Raw genomic sequence first — 15,108 nt, forward strand, 5'->3', positions numbered from 1 at the left:
ACAGTGCATAATGTCTATTAAAACCACATGCTGCCTAATAAAAATAAATAATATGACTCACTAATTACACCGTAAATTGTAGTGTAAGACGCTACATCGAGAAACAAACCACAGAGAAACCACAAAGCTCAACTAGTTAAACATCAGTATACAGAGGTGAATAATAGTTCCACTTAAGAAGTCAGCAAAACACTGCTTTTTTAGCATGTTATTTATTCTTTAAAACAAAAAGAGAAAGGAGAAAAGGGCCATTAGCAAGAGAAAATATCACTTCATTTGATTGTAGTTTACTTTTGTAGCTAGAAAGCTGTATTTCTACCGTCTACCTTGACATCTGTCAAGATGAAATATACAATCATTAATAATAAGATACGTTTACAGAGTTGTAAAATCCTCCCTTGTGGTTATTAAAATCAACCTCTGTGCAGTTTAGGTGTCTGACAAATCAAACTGTTGGATCTGTTAACTCAGGGGTTTTCAAGGTCAAACACTGTGGGACCCCTTTCAGACAGAAACACCTTAATTTGACAGCTGTAAGGAGGAAGTGTAATGTTACCATGGACTCAATTACTGTAGCTGTGGGCTATATCTCAGGTTTTAAGTCTTGATTCATTCGCATTTTAGCGAGCTGGTGCCAGTAAATCCATGCTGAATTTGCATTTTGGGAAGCTATTTATATCAAACAATGACTATTACACTTAACTAAAACTTGATTTATTTTGCTGAACTATTCATCCCTCTTCAATGTAAATCTTCTGTAACTATATTAAAGACTTGCTAGGTGTGTGTAATATTCAGCTGAATGTAATGTTCAGGCATTTAGATGTGTGCAGATAGTGTGGTACAGGATGTTAAGCAGGGATTCGTCGTGGCTTTTCTTTTGTGCCTGTGACTGTCACACTTGAGAGTAAAACCAGTGGGTCTAAGGGATTTCTCTCTCATCTTGTCAATAAAAGCAGATTATTCCTTTGTCTTGCAGGGTTCCCATTGAGCTGCGCGCAGCTGCTTTCACATCATTAGGGATCACTACCAGCATTACAGCAGCTCCACAGGGACAAACCTGCTATTCAGCAGTGACGTCATAACTCCCAAATGTGGATGCATATGCCTCTACAGGAAACCAACAACAGAATTTACAAGGAATTAACACAGAAGCAATAAAAATGTATCAAAGGGGTTCAGGAGACACGGTTTATTGCATGACTTTCCAGTGTCATCGTTGTCTAAAATTGGAAACTAATGTCTTGCCTGACATTTAAGAGACCTTTACTAATAAAACCTTCTGGCCTACCCCCATCCTGTAATGATCTTTTGATTTGATTTATTTATGGATCTACAAAATACACTGAATCCAAAAGGTTACCACGTTAAACTGAGAGTGTTTAATTACAATATGATGAAAATAAAGAAATAAAAAAAACTACAGGCACTGTCACACTAGGATTTTGGACTAAAATCAATTAATTTCAATAAAGTGGACTACAGATCTACGTTGTACCATTTAAATGTTGTACATGCTTTTCATCTATTTTCCTAGGGACAAAACTAACCACTGGAACCACTGCACGGTCCACCGGTTGTCACCAAGCTTCCAGCTACACCTACAGTACACGTAATTCTCAAAGGACCTGTCACCTTGCACACAAGACACCCATCAAGTCCCTCCCTGTTTCGCAGCATCAGTATAGATAAAAAGAGATCCTCAACATGTGGATACATTATTTCCACACATTGTTCCTGGTATCATAGCAGTCCTCACAAAACCTTATGTTAATAAAACAATAATCAAAACTAATCAAAACCCTACATAACGGCTGATTGACTCTCTGTCTATGCTATATTTGTTTATATTTTAGCAAGTTGGCATCCTTAAAAGCATGCCAAATTAGCATTCCCTTTTTGCTGCATCACTGCATTACTTAATATTGAAGAAAACATTATCTATCTACTATTCTAAGGAAGCTCTGCTTTGAATGTATGAGCAGATTTGCAGTTTATCTGTGATAGATATGAGAGGCAATTATATCCAAGTCACACCAAATCTAAAAATATGCACATAATTTCTGTGTGTGTTCAGATTAGTTGTGACTCAGAGCAGTTATTTAAGAAGGACTGCAAGTTCTAACACACAATGCTAATGGTTGTAAAGTACCATAATTGCCTCCAAGAGTCCAAGTGTTACAGCCACTGCTGCGGTGGCAAAAGCTGACCATGGTGCTGAGCGTGCCAAATCAGAAAGGTTGCGTACACGTTTTCACGCGAATACTATTGTATTTTGTCTATATGAACTGTGTCACAGCCACTTAAAAACTTGATGACTAAGATAAATTTGCAGGCCAGGCAATAACTAAGCTCCTGATGTTTTTCGAACACCCACATACACCTGTGGCTTAATCTGACACTATTTGCCTCTTATCTTCTCCACAGTGCCTCTATTTAAACTCTTGGCCTCCTCACATTTTTACCATGTGAAATACTGAACATAAACATGAACACTCAAGATGCACCTGCTCTTTACTTTGAGTGTTTTTCTATTTGTACTGGATGCAGGGAGTCACTGTGATACAAGAGAACAGATGTTTTCAAGCACACATAATTACGCAAACATTTGATTTTTAATGTGTCTTTATTTATTGCCCACAATGCTGTGCAAATATTTGTACACAATGTTTTTAAAAAAGATCTGGCACCCTAGAAGACAGTTCCTGGTAAAACAGTTTCTGGTATCTCATTATAAGTTTTCACTCCTTTTAGGAGACAGAGTCTGACGGGAGATGCTGCCAAGTATCACAATATCTCTGCATCGAGCTACAATTTGGACTAAGACCAAAAAATGTACAGGCGCTGTCCATGATGTCGGCAGGAGAGACTCGAAGGAGTGCCTCGGACAACGGCAGTATGCAAGACAAAACTGTCTACAATAATCTGAGACTGTGAATGTACACACACACACACACCTTTATTTAACTCTGATGCAGTGAGTAGCTTCTCTTTTCTTAAACACAACTTAAAACTTAAAAACAACTTTTTTCTTTTCCTGTGGTCGTGAAGAAGATGTGGATCTGGGTCAAATTATTGACATGAATCAAGTCACGAAAACACCTAAGGAAACTGATGAAACGACTAAAACTGGGTTAAGAACTGTTCAATGGAAGGAGGTCATGTGGTCTGATGAGTCCAGATTTACCCTGTTCCAGAGTGATGGGAGCATCAGGGTAAGAAGAAAGGTGGATGAAGTGTTGCACCCATCATGTCTAATGCCTACTGTACAAGCCTGTGGGGGCAGTGCTATGATCTGGGGTTGCTACAGTTGGTCAGGTCTAGGTTCAGCAACGTTATGTGTCTAAAGAATGAGGTCAGCTGACTACCTGAATATACTGAATGACCAGGTTATTAATCAATTGATTTATTCTTCCAAGATGACAATGCCAGAATTCATTGGGCTCAAACTGTGAAAGAGCGGTTCAGGGAGCATGACACGTCATTTTTAGCCATGGATTGGCCACCACAGAGTCCAGACCTTAACCCCATAGAGAATCTTTGGGATGTGTTATAGAGGACTTTTACTGTGCAGCGAGATCTTGGCAAGAAATGTATGAAACTCTGGAAGGGAATGTTGTGACATTGCAGAAGCTTATTGAAACGATGCCACAGTGGATGTGTGCTATAATCAAAGCTAAAACTGGTCCAAGCAAATATTAGAGTGTGTGACTTTATATACATACACAAAAGTATATATAAACATACTGCATGTAATAGTATTAGTATTAGTAGTAGACTTACTAGTCAATATACTGTACCACTCAATGTTCCCAACAGCTGATTTTTAAATTACATTATTAGGCAGCTTGATGCACACAGATTTAAGATTTAGCTTGAATAATACCTTCTCTGGATGTGTTATGTGTCTAACACGACTGCCGCTGTGGGAAATCTGGAGATTTACATGAGTCACGTTTTTTTGTTGTCTTTTTTTAACACGAGAAAAATAAAGACTTAAGAATTGGCCGTATTCTTTTGCTTGTGCAGTGATCACCAAAGTGGAAAATGGCTGTTGTTGCCAGCAATAACCAGTGTACTCCTGAGAATTGAGGTTTGCCTGGGGGAGAACCTGCAGGGCCTCTACAGCGACTCACACATCCTGATTCACTCCGTAGCCCTGCATCAACACACCAAGGTCTAATCTGTGCTGCCTCTGGATACACAGCGTGGAGGAACAGGCGTCTGCAGGTTTCTACTGGGACCAGAAAAATGAAGTAAAGGATTTCAAGTTGTTTTTAAGGTATAAAAACGCTTAAAAGTTGTGCTCATCTGTCAGGTGTAATGAGTAAAAACAAGTCTATTGTGCTTGTAAAATATCTATTGGTTAATTCCTAAAAACATTTAGGCATTTCTATGCACATCACAAAGACACCTGGGGAAAGGGAGGATATTAGAGAAAGCTTATGAAAGCAGTGAATCACAGAGTCCTGCTGAGGACGCCTGACGCCAGTGTTGTATGTATAATGGAGGATAAATGGATCCATGTCAGCATGACACTTAAGCAACCTCTAAACTGTTTATACAACATGTGAAATTAGTGGTGAGCAATCTTTTTCTGTTTGGATGAAACATTCATGACTCCGACCCAATTATTGCTCAAATAAGGGCATGTTCGCAAAGTACTGATGTTTGAAGGTTTAACTTATCCTTGTACATTTCTCCCTCTAGCCGCTGATAGTGTATTCAAACCAAACGACACAAGTGGTTAAAAAAAGGTAAAGTCATTCCATATTTTATATTCAAAAGCATCCTTTGAACATTTAGAGGCTTAGTCTAGTGAAAGACTAATGAATGATGTCAATGAGCTCGGCTGTATTTCATCTGTTTTTGTGTAAAGTACAGCTAAATAAGATTTGTTTCAACTGGTTTGAATTTTCTGTATATATAAAAAACTATTGAGCATATCAAAATGCTCGCTGTTGCTTAAATTGGAATAAAAGAAGACGAGAAGACAAATTTGTAACTACAAACATGTTTTCATTCCCTTAAGGTAGGTTCGAAAGATCAGTCATTGTATAAGCCAAAACTGCATTTTTGGCAAAACTTAAACTCCTTTGAAAAAACTACTGCTGTAAAATTATATTTAACAAACCAATTTATTTTGTTGCTGCTCTTCTGTCTGGAGTAATTGTGCTAAATGGAAACATATTGTATTTACTGTGGGTGAAGCAACATAGTCTGAACTAAGAAGAAATCTCACCGTTTCTACTTCCTTATGGTTTATCTGTGATAAAACAGTGCTGTAGGGTTTAAAACAGCTTTTCTCCAACAACATTTCAGACACAATTTTCTCAGTTCTGCTGCTTTTCATCTATTTTTACTATGCAAAAGCCTTAATGACGGTCCCCTGGTGAAGCAAATCCTTATATAGCCCAGTGTGTTCAAAAATAGCAAATGCTGAAATTTCAAGACAAAGTAATTTGTAATTTTAAATCTAAATGTATTGCTTTTATTTGTTTTATCCACTTTAACTGTTTTAACTGTCTATTTCTGTCTTTACCCAGTCAATGTTTTATTCTAATTGTTTGTTTTTACACTAACACCTTTACCACTTATTTGAACTCTGTTCTTTCAGTCGCTATTGTGATCAACCGAACTACATTAGGATTAATGTTAATTTAACAGTAGTGGAACTGTTGGTATTATTTGTTTTGCAACTAGACGTTAAAGCACTGACATGTTAAAAAACATAATAGCATCCCAGCATGTGCTTCAAGTAGTAAGACAGTGGCCTGATATTTGGCTTACATTAGCCGTACTGCAGGGAATTAAAAATAAGAATAATAATGGAGGTTAAGCTCAGAAACTGGATCTTCCTTTAAACCCTTGGCATCTCCACACAAGTGCTCAGTTTGTGTTTCATGTTGTATAGATTGCACTGTAACTACCGACAGCCTGAAACCTGACCTTCTGTTTGTTTGACCCCAGTCACTGCTCATAGTGACCGATTCGGTCTATGAGCACTGGCAACGCTCCCTCTGAGATGTGGAATGAAGGTGCTTTTAGGTCAAGCCTGTTGAAACTTCTCCTTCTGTGGTGTTGGTCTCCTGACTTAAAAGTTTCTTTGGGATTCTCTTTGTTATTAATAACTACCCACGTGACAGGTTTGATCCAAAAGTCTGCTCTCATTAGAACGAAACAACATGTTCCCATCCGTAATAAATAAGAGATATTCTACTGCTGTTTGTGCCATTATTCAGCTATTAAAATACCCACAATCACAAAATACAGTGTACACGTCCAAATCCCGCAGTGGCTTAGCCATGATTTAAGCTGTCCTGGAAGCAGCCCAACCACTCTCACAGTGACGCATAAAGAGCTTAGCACGGGAGGGGATGGATGTGTTTCCCCCCAGCCTTTCATTCTCCGTCTCAGCTGGAATGCTAGGTTGCAATGTAGTTGCCTCTGAATGTTGGAAACAAGAGAAAAGAACTTACCAATACAAAATATATATATTTATTTCTGTCAAGACCAAAAAAAAAAACCCTTATGTCTATCAAAAAAAAAAATCTTAAAGGCATTTGATTGGAGTACAAGTGATGACTCACCTCTTTGGCAGCTCCTCAGGGAGGAGAGGATCTCACTGAAAGACAGAAACTCTGCCCTGCACCAGCAATGGAAATAGAAATTTCTCATGTGTTAAAATGTAAATTAAGTTGTGTATCTGGGAAGGTGGATATAGTGCAACTGCAGCAGCTGCATGCACACGTAAGGGTCGAGGGGATGAAGGATACATGAGATATGTCCTAAGCACATAATACAAGGAATGAACTTAAAGCAAATTTGCAAAGTTATAACCTATTGTGTGACCAGTTTTTAGCAAGATAGCCCCCATCTCTAAGTGGCTATTAATTAATTTAACTTGCAAAAGAAACGCTTATTTGAAATAAAGTACCAGCTGCAAAAATTAGGATTTAGCTCTTTTTTACCTCCTTTGTGACTGTCTTTCCTGAGAGGAAAGGGAAGGCTGTCATGAGTTTTGAGGACAATGTGAGCTTTAATACAGCAGCGTTCGCCAGGTCATCATGTAGCCATTGATTTTTAATGAAAACCGGAGAGCCAAATTCGTGACGGTTGAGGATTTCTTATAATACTGGCTCATCAATTGGATTTTGGGAGATGGGAAAGAATATAATCACAAACCTCTCCTCCACTTTTTTTTTTTTTTTTTTTGCTCTCTGAATTGGATGCTCTTTCACCAAACTAATTATACTCCACCAACTGTTTGTGCCAAATGAGACCCTGCTGAAAATGTGGCCGCCAAACACAGAAATTAGAAATGCCAGCTCCCTCCGGCCTCTGTGGGGGAAGGTAATTATCACACCTGATATTTGTTGCTGTCCAAAACTAATGGTGCGATTACAGCAAGAATTTGGCCCAATGAGCGCAGAGAGTTAAGGATCAAGCACCCCTCGGTTGTTGACTCTGCAGGCACAGATGGCCACAGGTCAAGACAACCTCAAATAAATGTGTCAAAGCAACACTATGACTTGTCAGTGTGCTGCACTGAGGCCAAATGTTGATGAGTTTATGCGTCTAGACGGTGGTAGCCAACACTGGTCCTAGAGAGACACTGCTCTAACCATCTCGGGCCTCACTGTTGATCACCTGGAACAGGCGTGTTCAGCCAATCAGAATCTTTAAGTGCATAGGCTGTTAGAAAACAAGAAGGGTCGTGGCTCTCTAGGACCAGGACTGCCTACCCCTGGTCCAGACAGACTCCAGCTACTCAAGACACCATACATATTAAAGCAGCAAAAAGAACATCCTCCTCCTTAAATTCACAAGTCAGAGTAAAATCCAAAGAACCTGTTGCACTACAAATTACCTGTGTTGGTGACTCTGAGGCTGCAGAACATTAGCAGGCTAATATTTGCTAATCAGCACTATTTTCCAATTACACTTTTCTTGTGTTTCTAAGATAAAAACTGACACTGTGGGTAATAAAATGTGCTTTGGTTTGAGTGGAGACAATAAAAGCAACAAAATAACTTTGGTCTCGCACGGCATTGTTTCCTTCTGGAAGGCCCTGACTAAAACAGGCCTGGCAGCTGCTGTCACCCGAAAATAGAGGCAGACTTGGAGGCAGGCGGAGAGCTGAGTGACACCGCTACGGTGTTCACTCAGTTGCAGTGAAAGTCACACACAATCCCGCTGGTACCAGAGTCCACAGGTGGTAAACAGCCTCTGCTACAAGGCCACAGGCACGTTAGTATATCTGTTACAGTAATATATAGCTGATGCCTAATGCGAAGTCAAAAGTCAACTGGGAATGTCAAGAAAAGGACATGTAGGGCAAAGGCTGAGCCTTTTCACGCCGAGTCGATTGATATAGAAAACGTCAGAACAAAGCAACACTAAATTCAACTAAATTCACAATGACTTACATCACTTCTGAATGGCACTTCTGCTGCTGCAATGCCGTAATCACCTCCAAAACAAGACAGCAAGGCCCCCAAAAAAGTATCTAGCGTTTTTCTCACTTTGCCTTTTTCCCACTCTTCTCAGACATAAAGCTGTTTCATGCAGTGATACAATTGCTGCTGCTCACTAAGATGCTCAAAGGAGGAGGCGGAAATGAATTTGTCCAACTGATGAAAATGCCCTTCTGGCCCACCTATAAACTAATTCAGAGCCCAGTTTCCCCTTGCAGCTGCTCTTGGGCAACATCAAATCTAGACAACAGCAGTCACGCCAGAAGATGCCTCAGTCATCTGATCATCCAATGGAACTTCCTCTAGACATAGACACTGGTAATCCTAGATGGGCTGGTCTTAATGAACTCAAGATGAATTCATTTGGACACTATGTAACCTATAAAGGCTCGGGATATGGCAAAATTATACCCTCCTACTTGCGTTACCCCTGATCTGATCAAGAACTCCATCTGTTGCATGTGCACTCACTTCAAAGCAATTCACAATGTTGTCTTTCCTGTAGTCGTCTGCACACCTGTCAAGATGCTGCAAGCTGCCAAAATTATTGGATGCAACAGACACAGTTTGATGATCCAACAATAATATACTGTATTTACTACAACTCAGTCAAGCAGAGCACAGACTTATTTTCATTTCATTTTTGCTGTTTCTTTTTCCTTTTTCTAATTTTCACAAAATGTCCATTAAAACTAAAATCATAATTTGAAAGTCTTCTGTCCGGCTCTTGCCGCAGCTCCTATTAACTCACGCATGGCTTTCCTTTATGCAAACCGTCAACTGTTGTGAACATTGGGCCTCATTCACAAAGCTTTTCTTTTTAAAAAGAAATTAATTCTTACATCTCAAAAAGATTCAGAATTTTACCAATGTCTTAAGTAAGAACAAAATCTACGCACACCCTGGACCACCCTTAAGCACATTTCCTTCACTAACACTTATAATTAACATTGCAGGACATCACCAAGTAATGTGAAGTTCCATTCTTCCTCAGTCACCACCATGGCGTCCTGACAGCAGACTCGATCAGATAACTCAGTTTCATCAGTTTTGTGTGTGTGTTATTTTATATCCACTACTTTACCTGCTAAATATGAGGATTAATTACTGTTCACTTTGTGCAACCCCTGTGTGTATGTGGTCCTGCACATTCATGCCCTTTAATGGGCACTGGTGGGGTGTTTACCTATTATATCAGCAGTTCAATCAGCAGTTTAAGAACATATCATACTGTAAATCCAAATATAAAATCCAAAAGTACAAATTTATAAAAAACATTACACATGAATCTAAAAGAACAACAAAATTCTTATTATCAATACATCTTAGTTTCAGAAGGTCATATCAACAGCTAAAGTCAGCTGAGGCCCTCAAATGAAGTTAACATAGAGGAAAACTAGCCTGAAGTTAACCTACAATGCTAAACAATCAGAGACAGTTTATCCAAGTCTGTCTTTAATACTGCTGACTCTGTTTGACCCGAGACTGTGATTGGGGTTAGGGGGCAAAGACTGCAAACTGAGTAATGCCTGAGGGCAGCACTGGGCTTCCATTAATAGAAAACCTCTCTCTGGCCAGAATAATAGCTTTGTGACATCCCAGCCCCACTGTGGACATCAAGCACCAAGCACACATGGACTAAATGTCACTCAGCAAGGGCCCATCATTTAGGAGAAATCACAATTTCTCACAGAATACACTAACCGGAGACTCATTCGATCACACACTCCCTATTTTTTAATTTCTTGACAATTACACTCTCGAGGGAAGTCAACAGGAAATATATGCATGACATTACAGGAAACCTGCTGGGTTTTTTGCCACAGGTAGATGCTGTAACCACCTGTTCATCCCCCCAAAGAAAGCTTTGTTTGTTTTGATGTAAGCAAACAGTAACATGATGACATTTGTGATGAATAGGGAAGGTGGTCTTGTATCATACAAAAGTGACTCGGGGGGAGGGAAAATGCAATAATGCATAAACTGACAGATGGCATCCTTCTGTGTCCCCAATCTGGGGGAGACTGTCCTTACATACAGCATGCTGCTGGCTTGAAATGAGAAAAGTAAACACAAGGCCTTGCCTCTACTGTTTTAAGTGCATGGGGAGTAGATCTACAGCTGATCAACTTTAACAGAATGAAAGGTCATCAGGAAGTGTCTTCCTCACTAATCAAATAGCCCTAAGAGTGAGATTTGATCTCTAACAATCTGCTGAGATGCAAGTCCAGCCAGGCAAATGAACATTGGGCCTCTGGGCCTTCCACAGGGCAGCCTGCACCTGTTTATCACTCAACATCCAGCATCAGAGGTAAACATTCAGCTCAGTGTGCAGCAAGGATCACTGTGCATCACATTTGGTTGAAGGTTTGTTGAGGTTGAAATGCCAGATGATGGCATGGGAGACGTATTAAAGTCCTGTAAAATGTATAAACAGGACTCTGACTGAGAAAAGATCACGTTAGTCAGAGAACTGAGAGTCTGAGCTGAACATTAACCAGATTCTTTGACTTTTTTTCAAGGTTCAAGTGTCTTACAACAGTTTTTTTTGTGTTGTCACTTGTTTTTATAGGTTTGATTACATGCCTTATTTATTGCCTTCTTCTTCTCTTGTTTTTTCTCCTGAACATACAACAGTTATATGAGTAATTGACTCTGCAGAGACAACAATGTCTCTGAGATCCTTAAGCCCACATCAAAATTGCAAAATACTGCAGCCATCATGCAGCTGAGCCTCCTTTTGCATAATCACTTGTTTACAAAATGTATTCTGTTCTTGTCTTTATCCACATATCTGCTGAATATGTTTAACTGGTATAACCGATTAGAGGACCCATATATACTACTGGTATCATGGAGTAGAACTATAGTTTCCATTGGTTTGGAAAGACAAACAAAAACAAAAAAAAAAAAACAGACCCATCTATTACTGAAATGTAATTAATTAAGTATCCTTAAAAAATCCTGCGTCAGAATATTTAAACAGTGAAGGGGCTGCTTGCAAAAACTACATTTTAAAGAGAAAACAATGTGGGTGAAGAATTGCAGCTCACCCCTACTCACACAGACACACATGCATCAAATAAAACAAACAAAAAAAAACACAAACACAACACTGTCATTAAGCCACACTCTTTCTCTTCAGTAACATTTCCTCTCAGATGGCCTGGAAATAGGCTTTAATATGTCCCCCAAACAGGCTTGACATAAAAAAAAACACACATCTGCTGTGTTTAGGTAAGCTGCAGTTGCCATGGTTACAGACGAGCACTCACTAAACAGTTGTGTGTCAATCCATCACTAAGACAGAGCACTTGAGCTGTGCACACACACACACACACACACACACACACACACACACACACACACACACACACACACACACACACACACACACACACACACACACACACACACACAAATGGGTTGAGGGGAGCATAGATGGTTCAAAGTGAAAAACAAGGAAACAGGATGGCAGTCGAGCTGATGTCACGCTTCTGTTGGCAATATGTTGCTGTCACCATTAAACGTCAGTAGAGTCTGTGCTCAAGAAAAATGAATAGAAGATGCCGTAGGGACAACCTGAGTTAAGCCTGAGTCATTAGAGTTTCATATGACATTTGGAGGAAGATGAGGAAAATGTGCTGTTTTTAGCTCAAACTTACAGCGAAAGAAAATAAATAAATAAAAATCCAGAAGCTTCCAGATACACATCACCTCAGAACAACAACTAATGCTTTGCTTCGTGAGCACTTTAAATGACAGCAAACACTAAAAGCAAGGATATTGTTGGGATTTTCAGGCACATTTTATGACTATATTACTGGGCATAAAGCATTTGTCACAGTGGGATACCAGATATCTTTTTAAATACATTTTTGTTTATAGCAAATAGAGATATCTTTCACAGTTTTTAAATGTAGCCATCACAATAAAGATGTATATTTATCTTATCATTCAATGTGCCAACAGGGTCAGTAGCTATTGCTTCCCTTTTTTTTTTTTTAGCACAAATATGACCTAAGTGGCTCATAATATTCCACATCAAACCATGATGTTTGCATGTGGCTGCCCATCCAGCATTTTTTGATTAACAACCTCCACACGCTGAGCCAACAGTAAATGCTGCACTACATTTAGGCGGGTGGGTGGGTGCAAGTGGGATCGAGCCCCGAGCACTGCGGCAAGCCTTGGCATGGTGCTCCCACTAATACAATTTCATTTCATCACTCCTCAGACCTACTGCTTGCATTGCCAAACACCTATAGCCAAATCAAACACGCCAAATTACAATAAAACTGCCTTTAGACTAAACGCTTTCTCACATAGATCCTGTCGCTTCTTTCTTTTTCCCTATTATATAAAGATATATAATAAAAAGAAGCAGGTGTTCTCCACATGACACTGTCAACAGACCAATGCAGTTGGTTAACTGCACACAATATGTCCCTTTCTCCCTTCGTGCTCCCATCTGAATCTGTTTCTCTATGTGTTTTATCCTTGTGAGGTTTATGATCTTATTACACCCAATAAATCTCCTTTTTGTTGAACTGGTTTTGTTTTATGGGTCTACCTTCCTATATGAGAGATAAGCTTACAAGATACACGCCTCAAAAAAGTACATTTATACATCAAAAAAGCAGAAATCAATTCAAAGAACATTCATGGGCTTGTCCTATGATAACATACTGTATATATTTTTTACAAAACCCCCAGAGAGATAAATACACTCTGAGGGAGTTCAACCTGAGTGTCTAGTTGTCAAGACAAAGTCTGGGGGTGATCGTGACTGAGTGTCATGCTTCATCTCACCAACGGCCTGCTACGTGTATGCTAAAGTAGCTTGAGATGTCAGTCAGGGATAAAAACGAAGGATGATGACTGAGTGTGAACTCACCAGGACTCTTCCTGTCAGTGTCTGAGCAGATATCATGACTCCGGCCCAGTCTTTGACTGAGGTCATCCAGCCCACCTCGCTTGCTGCCCCATCGTCCTTGTCGGCACGTTTGATGCCATCGCCTGTGGTGATCCGGTGGACCTCCTGAAGGAAAGCAATACATAAATCAGGCACTTATTCAGAGTTAAAAATAAGTAAATTATGTATTCAAAAACTTTGAGCACAAGAAAAATAACAGTTCTTACATGACCACTGATTGTTACCATACAGTAGATTGACCCACTGTGGCTTTATGATAAAGGAATTTCCCTAGGAACAGTACATGAGGAGACTATCAAATCAAGCACTAGAAAAGAAAACTGTGTATTGCAGTTTGAGCGTTAGCAATACTGCAATACACACACAACACTGAGACCAATAGAGCCTCATTTTCACGTTAGTGTTCTGGTTAAGGTTTTGTCAAATTCTCCTACTGTCCAGAGAGACAGAATATTTATTTATTTTAATATCAATGTGTGACGAGTTTGAAATTTCCACAGCTACCTAGTGTTAGGTGGGAGTGAAAGCAGGGTGGGGCCCATGTCAGAGACATATGCATCATGTCAGCCAGCTTTGAGACTTAAAGACTCTTGTCCTATGATCATGGTTCATCTTTAGCCTTGTTGATTTTACTGCTGACTGCTGCAAGCTGCAAAAGAAGGTCCTAAACACTACAGGAAGCAGAAAATACTGCTACTGTAAGTTACATTTCAAATTATTGATGTGTATTTTATCCAGTCTTAATGAAAAGCACTGATGAGATCAGCTTTAAGTTGGCATACAGGAGTGCCATGTACAGAAATCCAAACTTTGTTAGTGGAAAGTCCCACCTATGATTGATGTTCGGTGCAAAAACAAACTCAATACCAAAAATCACCACCTAAAAACACAAAGATAAATCCTTCTTAATATAGTGACCAGGCTCAAGCCTTCCCAAATAAACCCACACACATGCACGCACACATGCAGTGAGCATACAGAGCGAGAGCAGCGAAGAGACTCCAGGAGTGTATCCATGGCAGCCACCGAGCTCCTGGTGTTTCTGCTCCACTGAGTGGGCTGCCTGCCTGCCTGCCTGCCTGCCTGTCTCTCTGCCTGTCTTTCTGCCTGTCTGTCTGCCTGCCAGGACTGGCATGATTCACAGAGCAGGAAATCGAGACAGGATACAGAGGTTAGCCATGCTCCCTGATGTAACACCCCAAAGCCTTGAGGCTAACATGACTTGGACTCTTACCCTGTGACATCCTATTCCTCCTCTACCTTAATGGTGTCACACATCACTCTCTCCTCTAGCTCTGCTCATAAGATGGACTTTACTATACAAACTGTATTAACAAACTGTTTTCAACTGTATCCATTAATATGTGGGGCACGTGCGCTCTCACACAGCAGCCTTTTTCGCTGCGTTTACAGCCACATGTCACATTCTCCAAATGCAGAGTGGACTATTGCTCATTCGCCGCCAGCTTCAAAGAACTCCTGGCGTGCAACTGTGCAACATGTGTTGAGCTTTCACGCCACTGTAAATCATCATTAGATGCAAGGGAGTGCAGAACTACTGTTAAATAGGAATGGATAATGGATAGGAATTAATAAATGAATCAATCAATCATTTATGTCAGCAGCATACAACTAAAGGCTACAGAGTCCATCCTCAGCAACCGTTGCCACCCTGTTGCAGACATCGCACCTCTC

The 15,108-nt window shown here is 40.0% G+C and overlaps 1 protein-coding gene across 9 annotated transcripts in view; it reads right to left on the bottom strand.

The window, feature by feature from the left end:
* The window catches only part of LOC113156108 (calcium-activated potassium channel subunit alpha-1-like), a 74,621-nt gene that overhangs the window by 50,276 nt on the left and 9,237 nt on the right, over window positions 1-15,108 (bottom strand). For all 9 annotated transcript variants that reach the window (XM_026351011.1, XM_026351010.1, XM_026351013.1 and 6 more), the window contains exon 2: window positions 13,375-13,518. In XM_026351011.1, the coding sequence (XP_026206796.1) occupies window positions 13,375-13,518 (144 nt within the window). The remainder of the gene's footprint in view (window positions 1-13,374; window positions 13,519-15,108) is intronic.

This window comes from Anabas testudineus, chromosome 19, assembly GCF_900324465.2.
Source record: "Anabas testudineus chromosome 19, fAnaTes1.2, whole genome shotgun sequence".
In the NCBI taxonomy this organism is placed as follows: Eukaryota; Metazoa; Chordata; class Actinopteri; order Anabantiformes; family Anabantidae; genus Anabas; species Anabas testudineus.